General features: G+C 57.5%; 1 protein-coding gene across 2 annotated transcripts in view; it reads left to right on the top strand.

Annotated features, from left to right (window-relative positions):
• The window catches only part of PTPRN2 (protein tyrosine phosphatase receptor type N2), a 326,344-nt gene that overhangs the window by 21,879 nt on the left and 288,935 nt on the right, over positions 1 to 15,530 (top strand). For both annotated transcript variants that reach the window (XM_045578276.1, XM_045578275.1), the window contains exon 2: positions 320 to 370. In XM_045578276.1, coding sequence (XP_045434232.1) covers positions 320 to 370 — 51 coding nt within the window. The remainder of the gene's footprint in view (positions 1 to 319; positions 371 to 15,530) is intronic.

Below are 15,530 nucleotides of genomic sequence, written 5' to 3'. Positions count from 1 at the left end.
CCCTCTGCCTCCTCTTTCTGTGCTCGGAACAAGGCAGGCGTGTCTGCATCGGGCGTGCATGCCGTGGGTGGGCACGGAAGGGCCTGTGCCTGACGGTGTCCAACAGGGCCAGTGGGCCTGGCCCGGGCAGCTCCGCAAGGAGGTGTCTGGGGCGGTGGTGCGTCTCAAGCCCAGCTGTCACCGGAAGGTCCCGGGCAGAGGCCGGGCGGGCTGTGCGCGTGGGCCGGGCTGCTCCGGCGTCCGGACGCCCTGCGGTGCAGGGCGCGGAGGCCGCTTGCACAGCTGCCCCAGGCCTGACCGCTGCTTTCTGTCCCTCCAGGGTGCTCGCTGGAAGACGGCCTCTGCAGATGGTGGGAGACCTGTGTCCTCGGTGAGTGGGCGGCGGGGGCGGGGGCGGGCCCTCCCCATCCACAAGCCCAGGCTGCTCCCTGCGGAGAGAGGGTGGGGGCGAGGGGGGGGGGGCGAGAGGGTGGGGTGTTGGGGGGGGCGGTGGAGAGGTTGTGGGGGGAGTGTGGTGGGTGAGAGGGGTGGGGGCGGAGGAGGGGTTGTGGGGTGAGAGGAGTTGGGGGCCGAGAGAGGGAGGAGTCGGGAGGGGTCGGGGGCGAAGGGTGGGGCCAGCAGTGGTTGGGGCGAGAGGGTGGGGGTGAGAGGGTGGGGGCGAGGGTGGAGGGTGGGGGCTTGGAGGGTGTGGGGCGTGAGTGTGTGGGGGCGAGTGAGCAGTGTGGGGGCTTTGAGTGTGGGGGTGTGCGGGTGGGGGGTGTGGGGGGGGGGCGTGAGTGTGGGGGTGAGAGGGTGGGGGGCGTGAGTTGTGGGGGTGAGAGGGGTGGGGGGGTGGGGGGGAGAGGGTGGGGGGCGTGAGTGTTGGGGTGAGAGGGTGTGGGTGGAGGGTCGGGGCGAGATGGTGTGGGGTGGTAGAGGGTGGGGGTGAGAGGGTCGGGCACAGAGCTGGTTGGGGGGTGAGCGGTGTGGTGGTGGTGAGAGTGTCGGGGCCAGGATGGTGTGGGGTGAGAGGGGTGGGGGTGAAGAGGGTGGTCGGGCCAGATGGTTGGTGGTGGTGGGGCTGGGGGTGATGGGGGGAGAGGGTCGGGGCCAGATTTGTGGTGTGGATGACGAGGTGGGGGGGTGAGAGGGTCGGGGCCAGATGGTTGGGGCGAGAGGGTGGGGGTGAGAGGGTCGGGGCCAGATGGTTGGGGCGAGAGGGTGGGGGCGAGAGGGTCGGGGCGAGAGGGTGGGGGTGAGAGGGTGGGGGTGAGAGGGTGGGGGCGAGAGGGTGGGGGTGAGAGGGTCGGGGTGAGAGGGTGGGGGTGAGAGGGTCGGGGTGAGAGGGTGGGGGTGAGAGGGTCGGGGCCAGATGGTTGGGGTGAGGTGTTGGGGTGATTGAGAGGGTCGGGGCGTGATGGTTGGGGTGAGGAGGGTGGGGTGAGAGTGGTGGGGGTGAGAGGTGTGGGGGTGAGAGGGTGGGGGGGGAGAGGGTGGGGGTGAGACGGTGTGGGGTTGAGAGGGTGGGGGTGAGAGGGGGGGGGGTGTGAGAGGGTGGGGGGGTGAGGGTGGGGGTGAGAGGGGGGTGGGGGTGTGAGGTGGGGTGCGAGGGTGGAGGTGAGGAGGGTGGGGTGAGAGGGTGGGGTGTGCGAGGTGTGGGGGCGAGAGGGTTGGGGTGACGATGGGGTGGGTGGTGTGAGAGGGTGGGGTTGCGCGAGGGTCGGGGCTGACGATGGGTTGGGTGGTTGAGAGGGTGGGGGCGAGAGGGTGGGGGGGAGAGGGTCGGGGCGGGAGGGTTGCGGTGAGAGGGTGGGGGCGAGAGGTTGGGGGCGAGAGGGTGGGGGCGAGAGGGTGGGGGGGAGAGGGTTGGGCAGGTTCATTTCGCTTGATGCCCAAAGAGCCGTGGAGCCTCCTCTGCGGACGGGGCTGAGGGAGGCGGAGGGTGCTCCTCATGTGCTTGTGTGTGCCTGTGTCCGAGTGTGTAAGGCGATTCTCCACGATAGGTGGTGCCGGAGCCTGACAGTGACCGGGCGGGAACTGCCCGCCGCCCGCCCTGGCCCGCCGGGCCCCTGACCCGCCCGCCACGCGCTCGCTCGGCCAGTGGGAGGCCCTACCTCCTCTGGTGGGGGGAGGAGAGAAGGTGGGCGCTCGGTGCTGGCAGGGACGGCGCACAGGAGGGGCTGAAATGCCGCAGGAGTCCCGCAGCGGGCTCTCCTGGGAGTCCGGGAGGGGTGCTCAGGACTCGCCTCTCAGAGGAGGAACGCCGCCCTGGGCCGCGGAGCCATGGGAACTTGATGGCTGCCCTTCAACTGCTAAGGGTGGGCCTGGACCCCAGGCTAGGCCGCTTTCCCTAAAGTCACACCGGTTTGTCCCTGGGACCCGGCCCTGGGAGGCCCCCAGGCTTGGATTCTCTTCCTGCTGCCTCCCGCCCACTCTGCACCTAGTTTATGGTGCGTGTCTTGGGGATGGTGGTCGTTGTCACTGCCGGGATCTTGCTCATATGCCCCTGGGTCCCATCCTGGTTCTTGGGGAAAACGTGGGGCCGTGGGGACAGCCGGTTCTCAGAGGCCCCTGATACCGCCACCTTCGAGGTGGGGTTCAGGATCTGAAGGAGGGGCTGACACAAAAATGAAAATGCTGGTCAAGAAATATGAATTTAGAAGGCATGTGGGCAAGGTGGAGCCTCTTTTTTGAGGAGACTCCCCGACTTCTGGCCTGGTCCACCTTTTATTCACTTGAATACACATTTTCCCTTTAGCAAGGCATACAGGCAGATCAAAGATAAAGTCTGGTAAACAATGTAAAGATGATCAGGTCTGGAAATCACCTCAAGCCTTGCAGTCACAGCAGATTGGCTTCCACTGCTCCTTAGCCGCTGTTCGCAGTTCGTTTCTCAGCCCGCGCAGAGCCGGTGCCGGCTGTGCGGCTGATGGGAGGGCGGCAGTGCTGCCTGTCCGCGTTGCCACTGTGAAGCGTGCAGCCTGCCAGCGGACGGGCAGAGCGGGGTGGTGGCCACAGCATGGAATCCAGAATGTTCTGTGATCAAACACTGGGTTCCTTTCTCTCTGTGCTCTGTTCTTTTATTGGGATGTAGGAAGAAATATATGATTTTATTAACCTCATATGTGCTTTTAAAAGTTAGTGACCGCTGGACTAGAGCCCAGGATGGGTGTCTGCCTCCTCTGATGGACAATGGTTCCCAGTGTCTGTGGAACCCAAATCCCAGGAGGCTCAAGGCCCTAATATAAAATGGGGGCAACATACAGCCGACTCTGCACCCATGACTCAGCATTCCCACCTGCAGGTGGAAAATACTGTTTCCCACACTGACAGGTGGGCTCAGTGGTTTGAGCACCAACCCTTGCACTGAAGTGTTTCAGGTTCAATTTCTAGTCAAAGGCATGCTTCTATAGGTTTGATCTCCGGCCCCAATCAACATGTCTCTCGCATCAATGTTTCTTCCTCTCTCTTATCCCCTCCCCTACATTCTCTCTAAAAATCAATGGAAAAAATACCCTGGGGTGAGGATTTAAAAAAAAAGAAAATACTATTTCCCATCAGCTGGGAAGCCAGGGATACAGAGGGGCGACTTTGTACCGAGAAAGAAAATCTGAGACTGTGCGGGCTGCAGTGGGCCTCACTGTGGGGGCACAGGCCTGGCATGTCCTTGGCTCCTGTTACTCATCTTGGGCTCTGTGGCCGGATCACGTGTCGCACTTCCCAGCCCGCTGTGGTCTGCGTCACGGCACACAAGGCAGTGGCCCTGAGCCAGGAGCAATGCGCCCGACTCGGCCATTCGCGGGGTGTCCGCGGAGACACAGGCTGGTCCTGCCTGCCTCTGGGCCGGCACTGCCGACGCGTGCAGAGGCTGAGCCTACTGGGGCCTGGGACCCGAGCCCTGCGCCTCTGGGCGCCGTGCATTTGCCCTGGGTGTGGCCCTGGCTTTGTAACTGGTGGTGCTGGAGGGACTGAGTGCCACTGTGAATAGACGGCGAGAGGCGCGCAGCCCGTGCGCACTTAGCAGCCAGGGCCGGTGGTCGGTGGGCAGGTGCACACTGCTGCTCGGTGGCTCCCGGTCCAGCTTCCTCCCCGTCGCAGTGCACGGGCCTCAGGACAGGAGGCGGCAGCTCTGTACGGGCAGCACCAGCCGCCGAGGCGGCCGGGACAGACCTCCCTCAGGCCCCCTCGCTGGCGCTGGCGGTGCTCCTGCAGCGCCGAGACGGGCGGCTCTGCCTGTCCTGCTCCATGGCCAGTAGTGCCCTCTGGCAGGGGCGGGCCTGCGGGCCAGGGGTCCGTCTCCTGTGACTGGTGTCCACCACTGGCTCCACCTGGGCACCTGACTGGCCCAGGCTGGGCTTGGACTAACCCCTGAGTATCGACACTGGGTTTGGGTTCTTCGCTCTAAAAGGATCACACACAGAACACTAGACACAAACTTCAGCAACTTCTGGTCTCCTCATTGTGGATTGTTTTCATTTTCTTAATTTGAAAGCTTGATGTCATTGATGTCATTGATTGATCTGGTGTGTGTGTGTGTGTGTGTGTGCGCGCGCACGCATGTGGCGATGAACACTGTGGTAGACAAATCCTGGTGTTGGGGTATTAGGGAATGTGGGGGCTGGTCTGGGGCTATGCAAGGATGTTTTCCTGAATTCTGATATAGTAAATATTATACAAGGAAGGTGCCAGATTCTCGCAGTTGTAGTGAGGGGTGAGTGTGGAAACATGAGTGGCTGGCGGAACACGGCTGACCATTGAAAGAACAGTATCTTGTGGGAGGGGTTGATGGACTGACCGGTCGAATGGTGAGAAGCGAAGGTGCAGGGGGGTGGGTAGCAAAGGATACTGGCTGAAGGACCCTAACACGAATGCAACAGAATGGAAATCATATCCCTAAATACATCAATCACCCTCCTTAACTCACTCCCATTCCTCCCTCCCTCCCTTCCCTTTCTTCTTCCCTCATTCCTTCCTTCCTTCCTTCCTTCCTTCCTTCCTCCTTCCTTCCTTCCTTCGCTTTCAAAGCCCCTCCAAGTGGCTCGGCTGTGTGCTCCCGGCTGGGGTGGCGGGCTACTGACCGCTCACAGCTTCCCACCCAGACATGCCCAGGCATCTGCACCCAACGCCAGCTGTGCATGTGCAGCAGACAACGGTGTGTGTGGGGATTCGGCCTCATTGTTTCCATGGTTTGTTAGTAAGAGCATCATTAGCATAAATGATATTTCTCTGTGGAGATGCAAATGATAATTTGCCATTTGAGAAATTGCAGATTGCCATGCAAAACGGTCTCTGGGAAACAGCTACATCCTAACTGAGTGACAGCATTCTGTGCTTTGTTATTAAAGATATTAGTCCAAGACACAGGAAGACTGTAAAAATGCTACCAATTATTGCTGATACCTTCGCTCCTTTACAATTTATGGGAGGTTCATATGCTTTATTTCACTTGAGCCACACAATTCTGGTTGCATTCTAGACTGGCTCCTTGCAAGACTGTTATTTCGTCGGAAGGAAAGGATGGGTGGCAGAACCAAGACACAAAAGGCAAACTGCAGAGCCGGTGCTGGCGCGGTGTGGGATTGAAGCCAGCAGACTTTTTTCAGAACGATGGTCGGGACACGGAGGATTTCAGAGAAGTACAGTCTGTAGTAAAGAACCATGTGGGAAGGCCAGTTCTGGAAAGCTCGTGAACTGAATTTAGGAATGCAGCTGGTGGGTTAGCAACAGATCAGATTTGGGAGTGGGATTAGAGTGTGAAGGAGGCCAGAGGCCAGTGCAGACAGCAAAGCATGATGGGATGTGTACAGAGAGGGAGGGACATGTACGAAGAGGGAGGGACGAGAGGGCCTGGTCTGGAGATGGCACCCTGTGATCGGAGTCCACATGGGAGGAGCTGGGTGGGCAGGAGCAACGTTGAAGTTTCCAAAATGTATGAACGACATCGAGCAAAACTCAGGAAGCACCATGGATCCCAGGAAGAAACCCATACATCTGGGACTGGGAACAGGATGGTGAAATGGTTGGAAATACAAATTTAAGAAGCCTCAAGGGGTCAGAGCAGAGACGGCACTGAGCTGCGGGTGGGACTGCACAGGAGCAGCCCTGCTGTGCACAAGCCCCTCCTGCCCTGATGGGGGCCTGCTGTCGCTGCTCCTTGGCCGTGGATGAGGGTGGAATAACTGGGATTAATCCAGAAGTGCGCCCCCAAAACTGAGAACCGCCCTGCCCTCTGACACCATGCAGACACGAGCCAGCCCACGGCCACAGGAGGAGAGTTTTGGGCGTGGTTCCTTATGCAGTTGACCGACAACTTCAACAGGATTGGAGGCAGCTAGAAGATCATGGAATTTAAACTTTAAAGAACTGAAAGACAATCACTGTCAACCTATCATTCTATACCCAGAGGAAGTATCTTTCCAACAGGAAATGGAAATAACATTTTCAGGCCATCACAGATAGAAAGAGTATCGCAGCGCCCCGACTAAGCCAACACTGCACAGAAGAAGGCTGTGGCCGTCGGGCGAAACCGCGGAGAGGCTGGAGGAGGCACACAGCTTTCTGTGCAGACGGGGGCAGCCAGGCAGCGGGGCGGATGGTCTGGTAGCAGGGTCGATATCGTCAAAACATCAGTTCCTTCGGAATTAACCCTTATGCCTAAACAATCACAATGAAACATTAATTATGTTTTTGAAATTAAGCAAACTAGCTTTGAAGTGCATGCTGAGAAATAGCCATGAGGCTGAGCAGGGGGTATGAACTGGAGACACATGCAGGGTGGACTGGCCACTCCGGCTGCAGTGTTTTATGAGATGGAATGTTTAAGCCGAGTGCTGTGATCGCAAAACAGATCAAAGGAGAAGAATGGAATGTATAGAAATAGACCCAAGCGCATATGGGATTTTAGTATACGATAATGATGATATTTTATTTTATTTTTTTAAAATAAATTTTTATTGTTCATATTATTACAAATGTTCCCCCCCCCCTTGCTCTCCTCCACCAGGTTCCCACCCCACCTTCTGCCCTTTCCCCACCCCCCATTGTCCTCATCCATAGGTGCACAGTTTATGTTCAGTCTCTTCCCACATCCCCCTCTCCCCTTTTCCCCAAGAATCGTCAGTTCACTTCCCTTCCATACCTCTGATTCTATTATATTAAACAGTTAATATTGTTCATCAGATTTAAAAAAAAATTTTCCTTGGTGTTTAGATTCACTTGTTGATAGTTACGTATTAGTTGTTCATAATTTTTATTTTTATTTACTTTCTCTTCTGAAAGAACCCCCTTCAGCAATTCATATAATTCTGGTTTGGCGGTGATGAACTTCTTTAGCTTTTTTTTATTAGTGAAGCTCTTTATCTGACCTTGGATTCTGAGTGATAGCTTTGCTGGATAGATTATCTTTGGCTGTAGGTTCTTACTATTCATCACCTTGAATATTTCTTGCCATTCCTGCCTGGCCTGCATGGTTTCTGTTGAAAAATCAGCTGACAATCGTATGGGTGCTCCTCTATATAGGTAACTACCTTCTTTGCTCTTGCTGCTTTTAATATTCTCTCTTTGTCTTTTGCTCTTGGAATTTTAATTATGATGTGTCTTGGTGTGGTCCTCTTTGGATTCCTTTTGTTTGGAGTTCTGTTTGCTTCCTGGACTTGTAAGTCTAATTCTTTCACCAGGTGGGGGAAGTTTTCTGTCACTATTTCTTTCAGTATGTTTTCGATATCTTGCTCTCTCTTATCTTCTGGGACCCCTATAATTCTGATGTTGGTTCGCTTGAAGTTGTCCCAGAGGTTTCTTACATTATTTTCAATTTTCTGGATTCTCTTGCCTTCTTGCTTCTGCAGAGGAGTGTCTTCTGGCTCTTTATGTTCCAAATCTTTGACTTGATTTTTGCGATCTTCCATTCTGTTTTTAGGACTCTGTATATTTTTTTATTTTAGACATTGTATTCTTTATTTCTTGTTGATTCCTTATCATTTCTTGTTGATTCCTTATTAATTCTAGTTGATCTCTTTTCATATCCTCATAGGTCTTATCGATCTTTTCTAGGAAATTCTTGAAAAACCTTATAAGCGTAGATTTGAACTCTATATCCAGTCGCTTTTTGTCCTCCATTTCTTTCGTTTGTGATCTATTTCATTGTCGCATTTCGCAGCTTTCCTGATGGGACGGGGTTTCAGGGTGGAGCCTACAGCCTTGGCTTCCGTCAGCCACGCCCTATGTGGCTCCTGGGTCTCAGGGTCCTTCAGTACTCGCTGCAAGCGCCTCTGACAGAAAGGTGCCCTCGATTTTCGCCTGCTGCCAAACAGTCTATGCTCTCCCCCAATGAGCCTCGTATTGGGGTTCAGTTCAGTTGGAAGTGGAGTTGGAGGTGGCGTTCAGAGCAGTCTGGAGCCCCAGTCTCCTTCCGGCCAGGGCAATTCCACGGCACAGCCAACCTTCCGTTCTCTACACACAATGTGCGCGCCTCTGGGACCTCCTTTTGCCGCTCCCCCGGGATTCTGCCTTACAGCCCAGCTCCCTCTGTTTGAGCCTGGGTCCCTGGGGTCTGGCCTAGAACTGGAGTTCAGAGCAGTCGGAACTGGGGCCCAGCACAGTCGGAGCTTTTATCTCCTTCCCGCTAGGGAACGCCATCCAGGCACTCAGCCTCCCTCCTCTCCGGCTCCGTCCTCTCTACCTGTGCCGTGTGTCTCCGTACCTTAGGCTTTTACAGCTCCTCCGTACTTCCTTCTGGTTTTCTCCTTGCTTCTCATCGTAGGATTTCCAGTCAGTCAACTTTCCTGTAGTTCTGGGTAATGTCCATTTTATATTTTAGTTGTATTTTATTGAAATTGTTGTGTGTGGCTGAGGCTAGGTGTCTACCTGAGCAGCTATCTTGGATTCTCCTCCATGATAATGATGATATTTTAAATCAGTGGGAAAAATATATTATTCAGTAATTATTTGGGGACAACTGACCAGACATTGGGAAAATATATAACTAGATCCTCCCAGGCTCTTTACCCCAAAATAAAATCCAGGTAGCTTTTATGGGATTTTAAAGTACTAGAAAACTTGGGGAGAGCATTCTAATAATTTTGAGAGGAAATTAATGGTTTCAAGCAAGACAAGAAAACCCAACATCTAAGAAAATTTAAAGTGCATACTTTTAACTCACCATGTCCACTTGTATGGAATTATGTGATGAAGATGTTTAAGCATATGTGTAAAGAATCAAATGTAAAATTATTTTTTGAAACATTGGAATAGACAAAAACATGAACATTCTAAATATTCTTTAAATTATGATTCTTCTTCAAATTGGAACTGTACATGTGCTGATAGAGAAAGATCTAAAACCATTTTGGGTGCAAATTTAAAGATTAAAAAAAAATTTTGAGGACGAAGCTGAGATCCATATTTAAAAAAAATGAAATTAGATCTAATTTTTTTCAGAAGAAGCAACTATATGTTTGAAAGGCAAAACTGTAGCCCTCGCCAGGCGGCTCAGTTGTCATCCCAGTGGTTGTGGTTCAATCTCTGATCAGAGCACATATAAGAATCAACCAATCCTATCTAATAAACCAGTAATATGCAAATTAACCATCACTCCCTGACAAACGGTGGGCCCAGTCCTCTCAGCCCCGCTGGAGTCCCAGGAGGCCTGCCGCTGAGAGCTGGCAGCGGAATCCGCCTGGCAGAGTGCAGCCCAGAGGCATCCTGACCCTCTATACAAACAAAAACAAATCCACTCCCAGGAGCGACCCCCACACTCCCGCAGCCTCCGTCTCAGCCGGAGGCGCCTGCACCCCACGGAGCGGTCCCCTCCCGGCCCTGCAGCCCCAGGAAGCCAGCGGGTGGCATTTCCCCTTTCTGGAAGGTGCCCGCCCGCAGCCACAGGACGGAGGCCGAGGCGTGCTGGGAGAGGCTGGTGTGCAGGGTCCATGGCCCACTCCCTCACGCTGGGGGAGGAGGAGGTGCATACTACGCAGGGCTGTGCCAGGGCTGCCGCTGAGGAGAGCCCAGGCGCTGGCCCAGTGTGGGACCCAAGACAGAGGGTGGGCCTGGGACAGAGGGTGGGCCTGGGACAGAGGGTGGGACCTGGGACAGAGGGTGGGCCTGGGACAGAGGGTGGGCCTGGGACAGAGGGTGGGACCTGGGACAGAGGGTGGGCCTGGGACAGAGGGTGGGCCTGGGACAGAGGGTGGGCCGGGGACAGAGGGTGGGGCCTGGGACAGAGGGTGGGGCCGGGACAGAGGGTGGGCCCGGGACAGAGGGTGGGCCTGGGACAGAGGGTGGGCCCGGGACAGAGGGTGGGCCCGGGACAGAGGGTGGACCTGGGACAGAGGGTGGGACCTGGGACAGAGGGTGGACCTGGGACAGAGGGTGGGACCTGGGACAGAGGGTGGACCTGGGACAGAGGGTGGGACCTGGGTGTGGGCCTGGGACAGAGGGTGGGACCTGGGTGTGGGCCTGGGACAGAGGGTGGGACCTCGGACAGAGGGTGGGGCCCGGGCAGCATGAGAGCCAGCTGCCAGTGGCAGGGTCTGGCGCCGCGTACCGTCCCCGGAAGGTGGACAGAGGGATGTTAAAAACTCCCGGCAGCCGCCCCTGGTGACAAGGCAGTCCCAGCCCTGCTGGTTCTATGTTTCTTCACAAGCGATCTCCTTAGGATGCAACGGGACCACGAGCACGTGGCCGGCGAGCCTCTTTGGGGCTTTGATGACGTCTCCTCCGCCCGGGGGTTGGAGGGAGGACATGAGGGAGAGGACACGGGGGAGGACACGGGGGGAGGACACGGGGGAGGGAAGACACAGGGGAGGACACGGGGGAGGACACGGGGAGGACACGGGGAGGACACGGGGGAGGACACGGGGGAGGACACGGGGGAGGGAGGACACGGGGGAGGACATGGGGGGAGGACACGGGGAGGACACGGGGGAGGACACGGGGGGAGGACATGGGGGAGGACACGGGGGAGGACCAGGGGGGGAGGACACGGGGGGAGGACACGGGGAGGACATGGGGGGAGGACACGGGGGGAGGACACGGGGAGGACACGGGGGAGGACACGGGAGGAGGACACGGGGGAGGACACGGGGAGGACACGGGGGAGGACACAGGGGAGGACACGGGGGGAGGACACGAGGAGAGGACACGGGGGGAGGACACGGGGGGAGGACACGGGGGAGGACACGGGGGAGGACACGGGGGGAGGACACGGGGGAGGACACGGGGAGAGGACACGGGGGGAGGACACGGGGGGAGGACACGGGGGGAGAACACGGGGGGAGGATGGAGGGGGAGGACACAGGGGAGGACATGGGGGGAGGACATGGGGGAGGACACGGGGGAGGACACGGGGGGAGGACATGGGGGAGGACGTGGGGGAGGACGCGGGGGAGGATGCGGGGGAGGACACGGGGGAGGACACGGGGGGAGGACATGGGGGAGGACACGGGGGGAGGACACGGGGAGGACATGGGGGGAGGACACGGGGGAGGACAGGGGGGAGGAGTTTGGGGGAGGACTCGGGGGAGGACACGGGGGAGGACAGGGGGAGGACACGGGGGAGGACACGGGGGAGGACACAGGGGAGGGAGGACACGGGGGAGGACAGGGGGGAGGACACAGGGGAGGACATGGGGGGAGGACACGGGGGGAGGACACGAGGGGAGGAGATGGGGGGAGGACACGGGGGGGAGGACACGGGGGAGGACACGGGGGAGGACACGGGGGGAGGAGATGGGAAGAGGACACGGGGGAGGACACGGGGGGAGGACACGGGGGAGGACACGGGGGAGGACGCGGGTGGAGGACATGGGGGAGGACACGGGGGGGAGGAGATGGAGGGAGGACACGGGGGAGGACACGGGGGGAGGACATGGGGGAGGACACGGGGGAGGACACGGGGGGGAGGAGATGGAGGGAGGACACGGGGGAAGACATGGGGGGAGGACATGGGGGAGGACACGGGGGAGGACGCGGGTGGAGGACATGGGGGAGGACGCGGGGGGGAGGAGATGGAGGGAGGACACGGGGGAGGTACACGGGGGGAGGACACGGGGGAGGACACGGGGAGGACAACGGGGGGAGGCGATGGAGGGGGAGACGGAGGGAGACACGTGGGGAGACATGGGGGGAGGAACTGGGGGGGGCCGGGGGGAGGACACGGGGGTGGAGGACACGGGGGGAGGACGACGGGGGGAGGACAGAGGGGGAGGACACGAGGGGGGGAGGACAGGGAGGGAGGTACACGGGGGGAGGATATGGGGGGAGGGAAACACGGGGAAGAAACGGGGAGGACCACGGGGGGGAGGAACAGGGGGGAGGACACGGGGGAGGACATGGGGGGAGGACATGGGGGCTTGGAGGGGGTTGGTGGGGAGGAGGGGATGGGCACGGAGGGGGCGGTGGGGAGGAGGGGATGGGCCCGGAGGGGGCGGTGGGGAGGAGGGGATGGGCCCGGAGGGGGTGGTGGGGAGGAGGGGATGGGCGTGGAGGGGGGCGGTGGGCAGGAGGAGGGGATGGGCGCGGAGGGGATGGGCGGGAGGAGGGCGGGGCCCGAGGGGTGTGTAGAGGAGGGTGAATGGGGCTGGAGGGGGGGCGCGGTGGGCAGGAGGAGGGGATGGGCCCGGAGGGGGGGTGGGGCAGGAGAGGGGATGGGCCCGGAGGGGGCGAGGCGGTGGGGAGGAGGGGAAATGGGCGCGGAGGGGGGCGGTTGGGCAGGAGAGGGGATGGGGCGCGGAGGGGGTGTGGGGGAAGGGAGGGGAATGGGCGTGGAGGGGGGCGGTGGGCAGGAGGAGGGGATGGGCGCGGAGGGGGCGGTGGGCAGGAGGAGGGGATGGGCGCGGAGGGGGTGGTGGGGAGGAGGGGATGGGCCCGGAGGGGGTCGGTGGGGAGGAGGGGATGGGCCCGGAGGGGGTGGTGGGGAGGAGGGGATGGGCCGGAGGGGTTGGTGGGAGGAGGGGGATGGGCCCGGAGGGGGCGGTGGGGAGGAGGGGATGGGCGCGGAGGGGGCGGTGGGCAGGAGGAGGGGATGGGCGCGGAGGGGGTGGTGGGGAGGAGGGGATGGGCCCGGAGTGGGTTGTGGGGCGGAGGGATGGGCCCGGAGGGGCGGTGGGGAGGAGGGGATGGGCGCGGAGGGGTGCGGTGGGGAGGAGGAGGGTATGGGCCCGGAGGGGGCGGTGGGCAGGAGTGCGGCTGTGGCTGTGGCTGCCATGGGGTGTGAATGGCTGGACCCAGGGCCAGCATTGCTCTCCCACAAGCCGTCCCCTCAGTGTGACCGAGGAGGAGGCCCCAGCCCGCCCCGGGGCCAGGCTGAGTGGTGTGAGTGTGTGTGTGTGTGAGAGAGTGTGTGTGAGTGGGTGTGTGTATGAGAGTGTGTGTGTGAGTGTGTGTGTGTGTATGAGAGTGTGTGTGTGAGTGTGTGTGTGTGAGTGTGTGTGTGTATGAGAGAGTGTGTATGTGTGAATGTGTGTGTGTGAGTGTGTGTGTAAGTCAGTGTGTGTGAGTGTGTGTGAGTGTGGGTGAGTCATTGAGTGTGTGTGAGTCAGTGTGTGTGTAAGAGTGTGTGAATCAGTGTGTGTGTGTGTCAGTGTGTGTGTGTGTGTCTGAGTGTGTGTGTAAGTCAGTGTGTGTGTATGTGTTTGTGAATGTGTGAGTCAGTGTGTGTGAGTCAGTGTGTGTGTGAGTGTGTGTGTATGTGTGTGTGAATGTGTGAGTCAGTGTGTGTGTGAGTCAGTGTGTGTGTGTTTGTGAGTGAGTGTGTGTGTGTGAATGTGTGTGTGAATGTGTGAGTCAGTGTGTGTGTGAGTCAGTGTGTGTGTAAGTGTGAATCATTGTGTGTGTGTGTGAGTGAGTGTGTGTGTGTGTGTGTGTGTGAGTGTGGTGTGGTCATGTGGGTGTGTGTGTGAAGTCCAGGTGTGTGTAAGAGTGTGTGAGTTAGTGTGTGTGTTTCTGAGGAGTGGTGTGTGTAAGTCAGTTGTGGTGATGTGTGTGGTGTGTGTGAATGTGGTGTGTCAGCAGTGGTGTTGTGTCAGTGTGTGTGTGTGTGTGAGTGTGTGTATGTTTGTGTGAATGTGTGATTCAGTGTGTGGGTGTGTATGTGTGTGTGTTTGTGTGTGAGTGTCTGTGTGTAAGTCAGTGTGTGTGTGTTTGTGTGTGTGAGTGTGTGAGTCAGTGTGTGTGTGTGTGTAAGTTAGTGTGTGTGAGTGTGTGTGAGTGTGCGTGTAAGTCAGTGTGTGAGTGAGTGTGTGTATGTGTGTGTGAATGTGTGTCAGTATGTGTGTGAATCAGTGTGTGAGTGTGTGTGTGTGTGAGTGTGTGTAAGTCAGTGTGTGTGTGTGAGTGTGCGTTTGGTAAGTCATATGTGCGGTGGTGAGTGATGTGTGTGTGTATGTGTGTCAGTGTGTGAGTCAGTGTGTGAGGTGTGTGAGTGTGAGTGTAAGTGTGTGAGTGTGCGTGTGTAAGTCAGTGTGTGTGTGTATGTGTGTGAATGTGTCAGTGTGTGTGTGAGTGTGTGAGTGAGTGTGTGTGTGTGTGAGTGTGTGTGTAAGTCAGTGTGTGAGTGTGTGTGTATGTGTGTGTGTGTGTGAGTGTGTGTCAGTGTGTGTGTGAGTGTGTGCGTGACAGGGTGTGTGTAAGTCAGTGTGTGCGTGAGTATGTCTGTGGTGAGTGTGTGTCGTCATGTGTGAATGTGTGTCAGTATGTGTGTGAGTCAGTGTGTGAGTGTGCGTGTGTGTGTGAGTGTGTGTAAGTCAGTGTGTGTGTGTAAGTCAGTGTGTGAGTGTGTGTGTATGTGTGTGCGAATGTGTGTCAGTGTGTGTGTGAGTCAGTGTGTGAGTGTGAGTGCGTGTGTGTGATGACGTGTGTGATCCGTCAGTGTGTGTGTGTGTAAGTCAGTGTTGTGAGTGTGTGTGTGTGTGTGTGCATGTGTGTGTCCGTGTGTGTGAGTACTGTGTGTCAGTGTGTCAGTGTGTGTATGTGTGTGTGAATGTGTGTGTCAGTGTGTGTGTGAGTCAGTGCTGTGAAGTGTGTGTGTGTGAGCGTGTGAGTCGTGTGTGTGAGTGTGTGTGAGTGCGTGTAAGTCAGTGTGTGTGAGTGTGTGTGTGTGAGTGTGTGTAAGTCAGTGTGTGTGTGTGTGTAAGTGTGTGTGAGTGATTGTGCGTGTATGTCAGTGTGTGTGTATATGTGTGAATGTGTCAGTGTGTGTGTGTGAGTGAGTGTGTGTATGTGTGAGTGAGTGTGTGTGTGTGTAAGTCAGTGTGTGTGAGTGTGTGTGAGTGCGTGTAAGTCAGTGTGTGAGTGTGTGTGAGTGCGTGTAAGTCAGTGTGTGAGTGTGAGTGTGTGTGAGTGTGTGTGTATGTGTGTGTCAGTATGTGTGTGAGTCAGTGTGTGAGTGTGCGTGTGTGTGTGTGTGAGTGTGTGTGTGTAAGTCAGTGTGTGTGTGTGTGTAAGTCAGTGTGTGTGTGTCAGTGTATGTGTGTGTGTGTGTGAGTGCGTGTAAGTGCCATGTGCGTGGATGTGTGAGTAGTGTGTGGGTGTGTCAGTGTAGAGTAGGTGAGTGTGAC

This window comes from Pipistrellus kuhlii, unplaced genomic scaffold (assembly GCF_014108245.1).
Source record: "Pipistrellus kuhlii isolate mPipKuh1 unplaced genomic scaffold, mPipKuh1.p scaffold_m20_p_94, whole genome shotgun sequence".
NCBI lineage: Eukaryota > Metazoa > Chordata > Mammalia > Chiroptera > Vespertilionidae > Pipistrellus > Pipistrellus kuhlii.
This window is presented reverse-complemented; position numbering and strand designations above follow the sequence as displayed.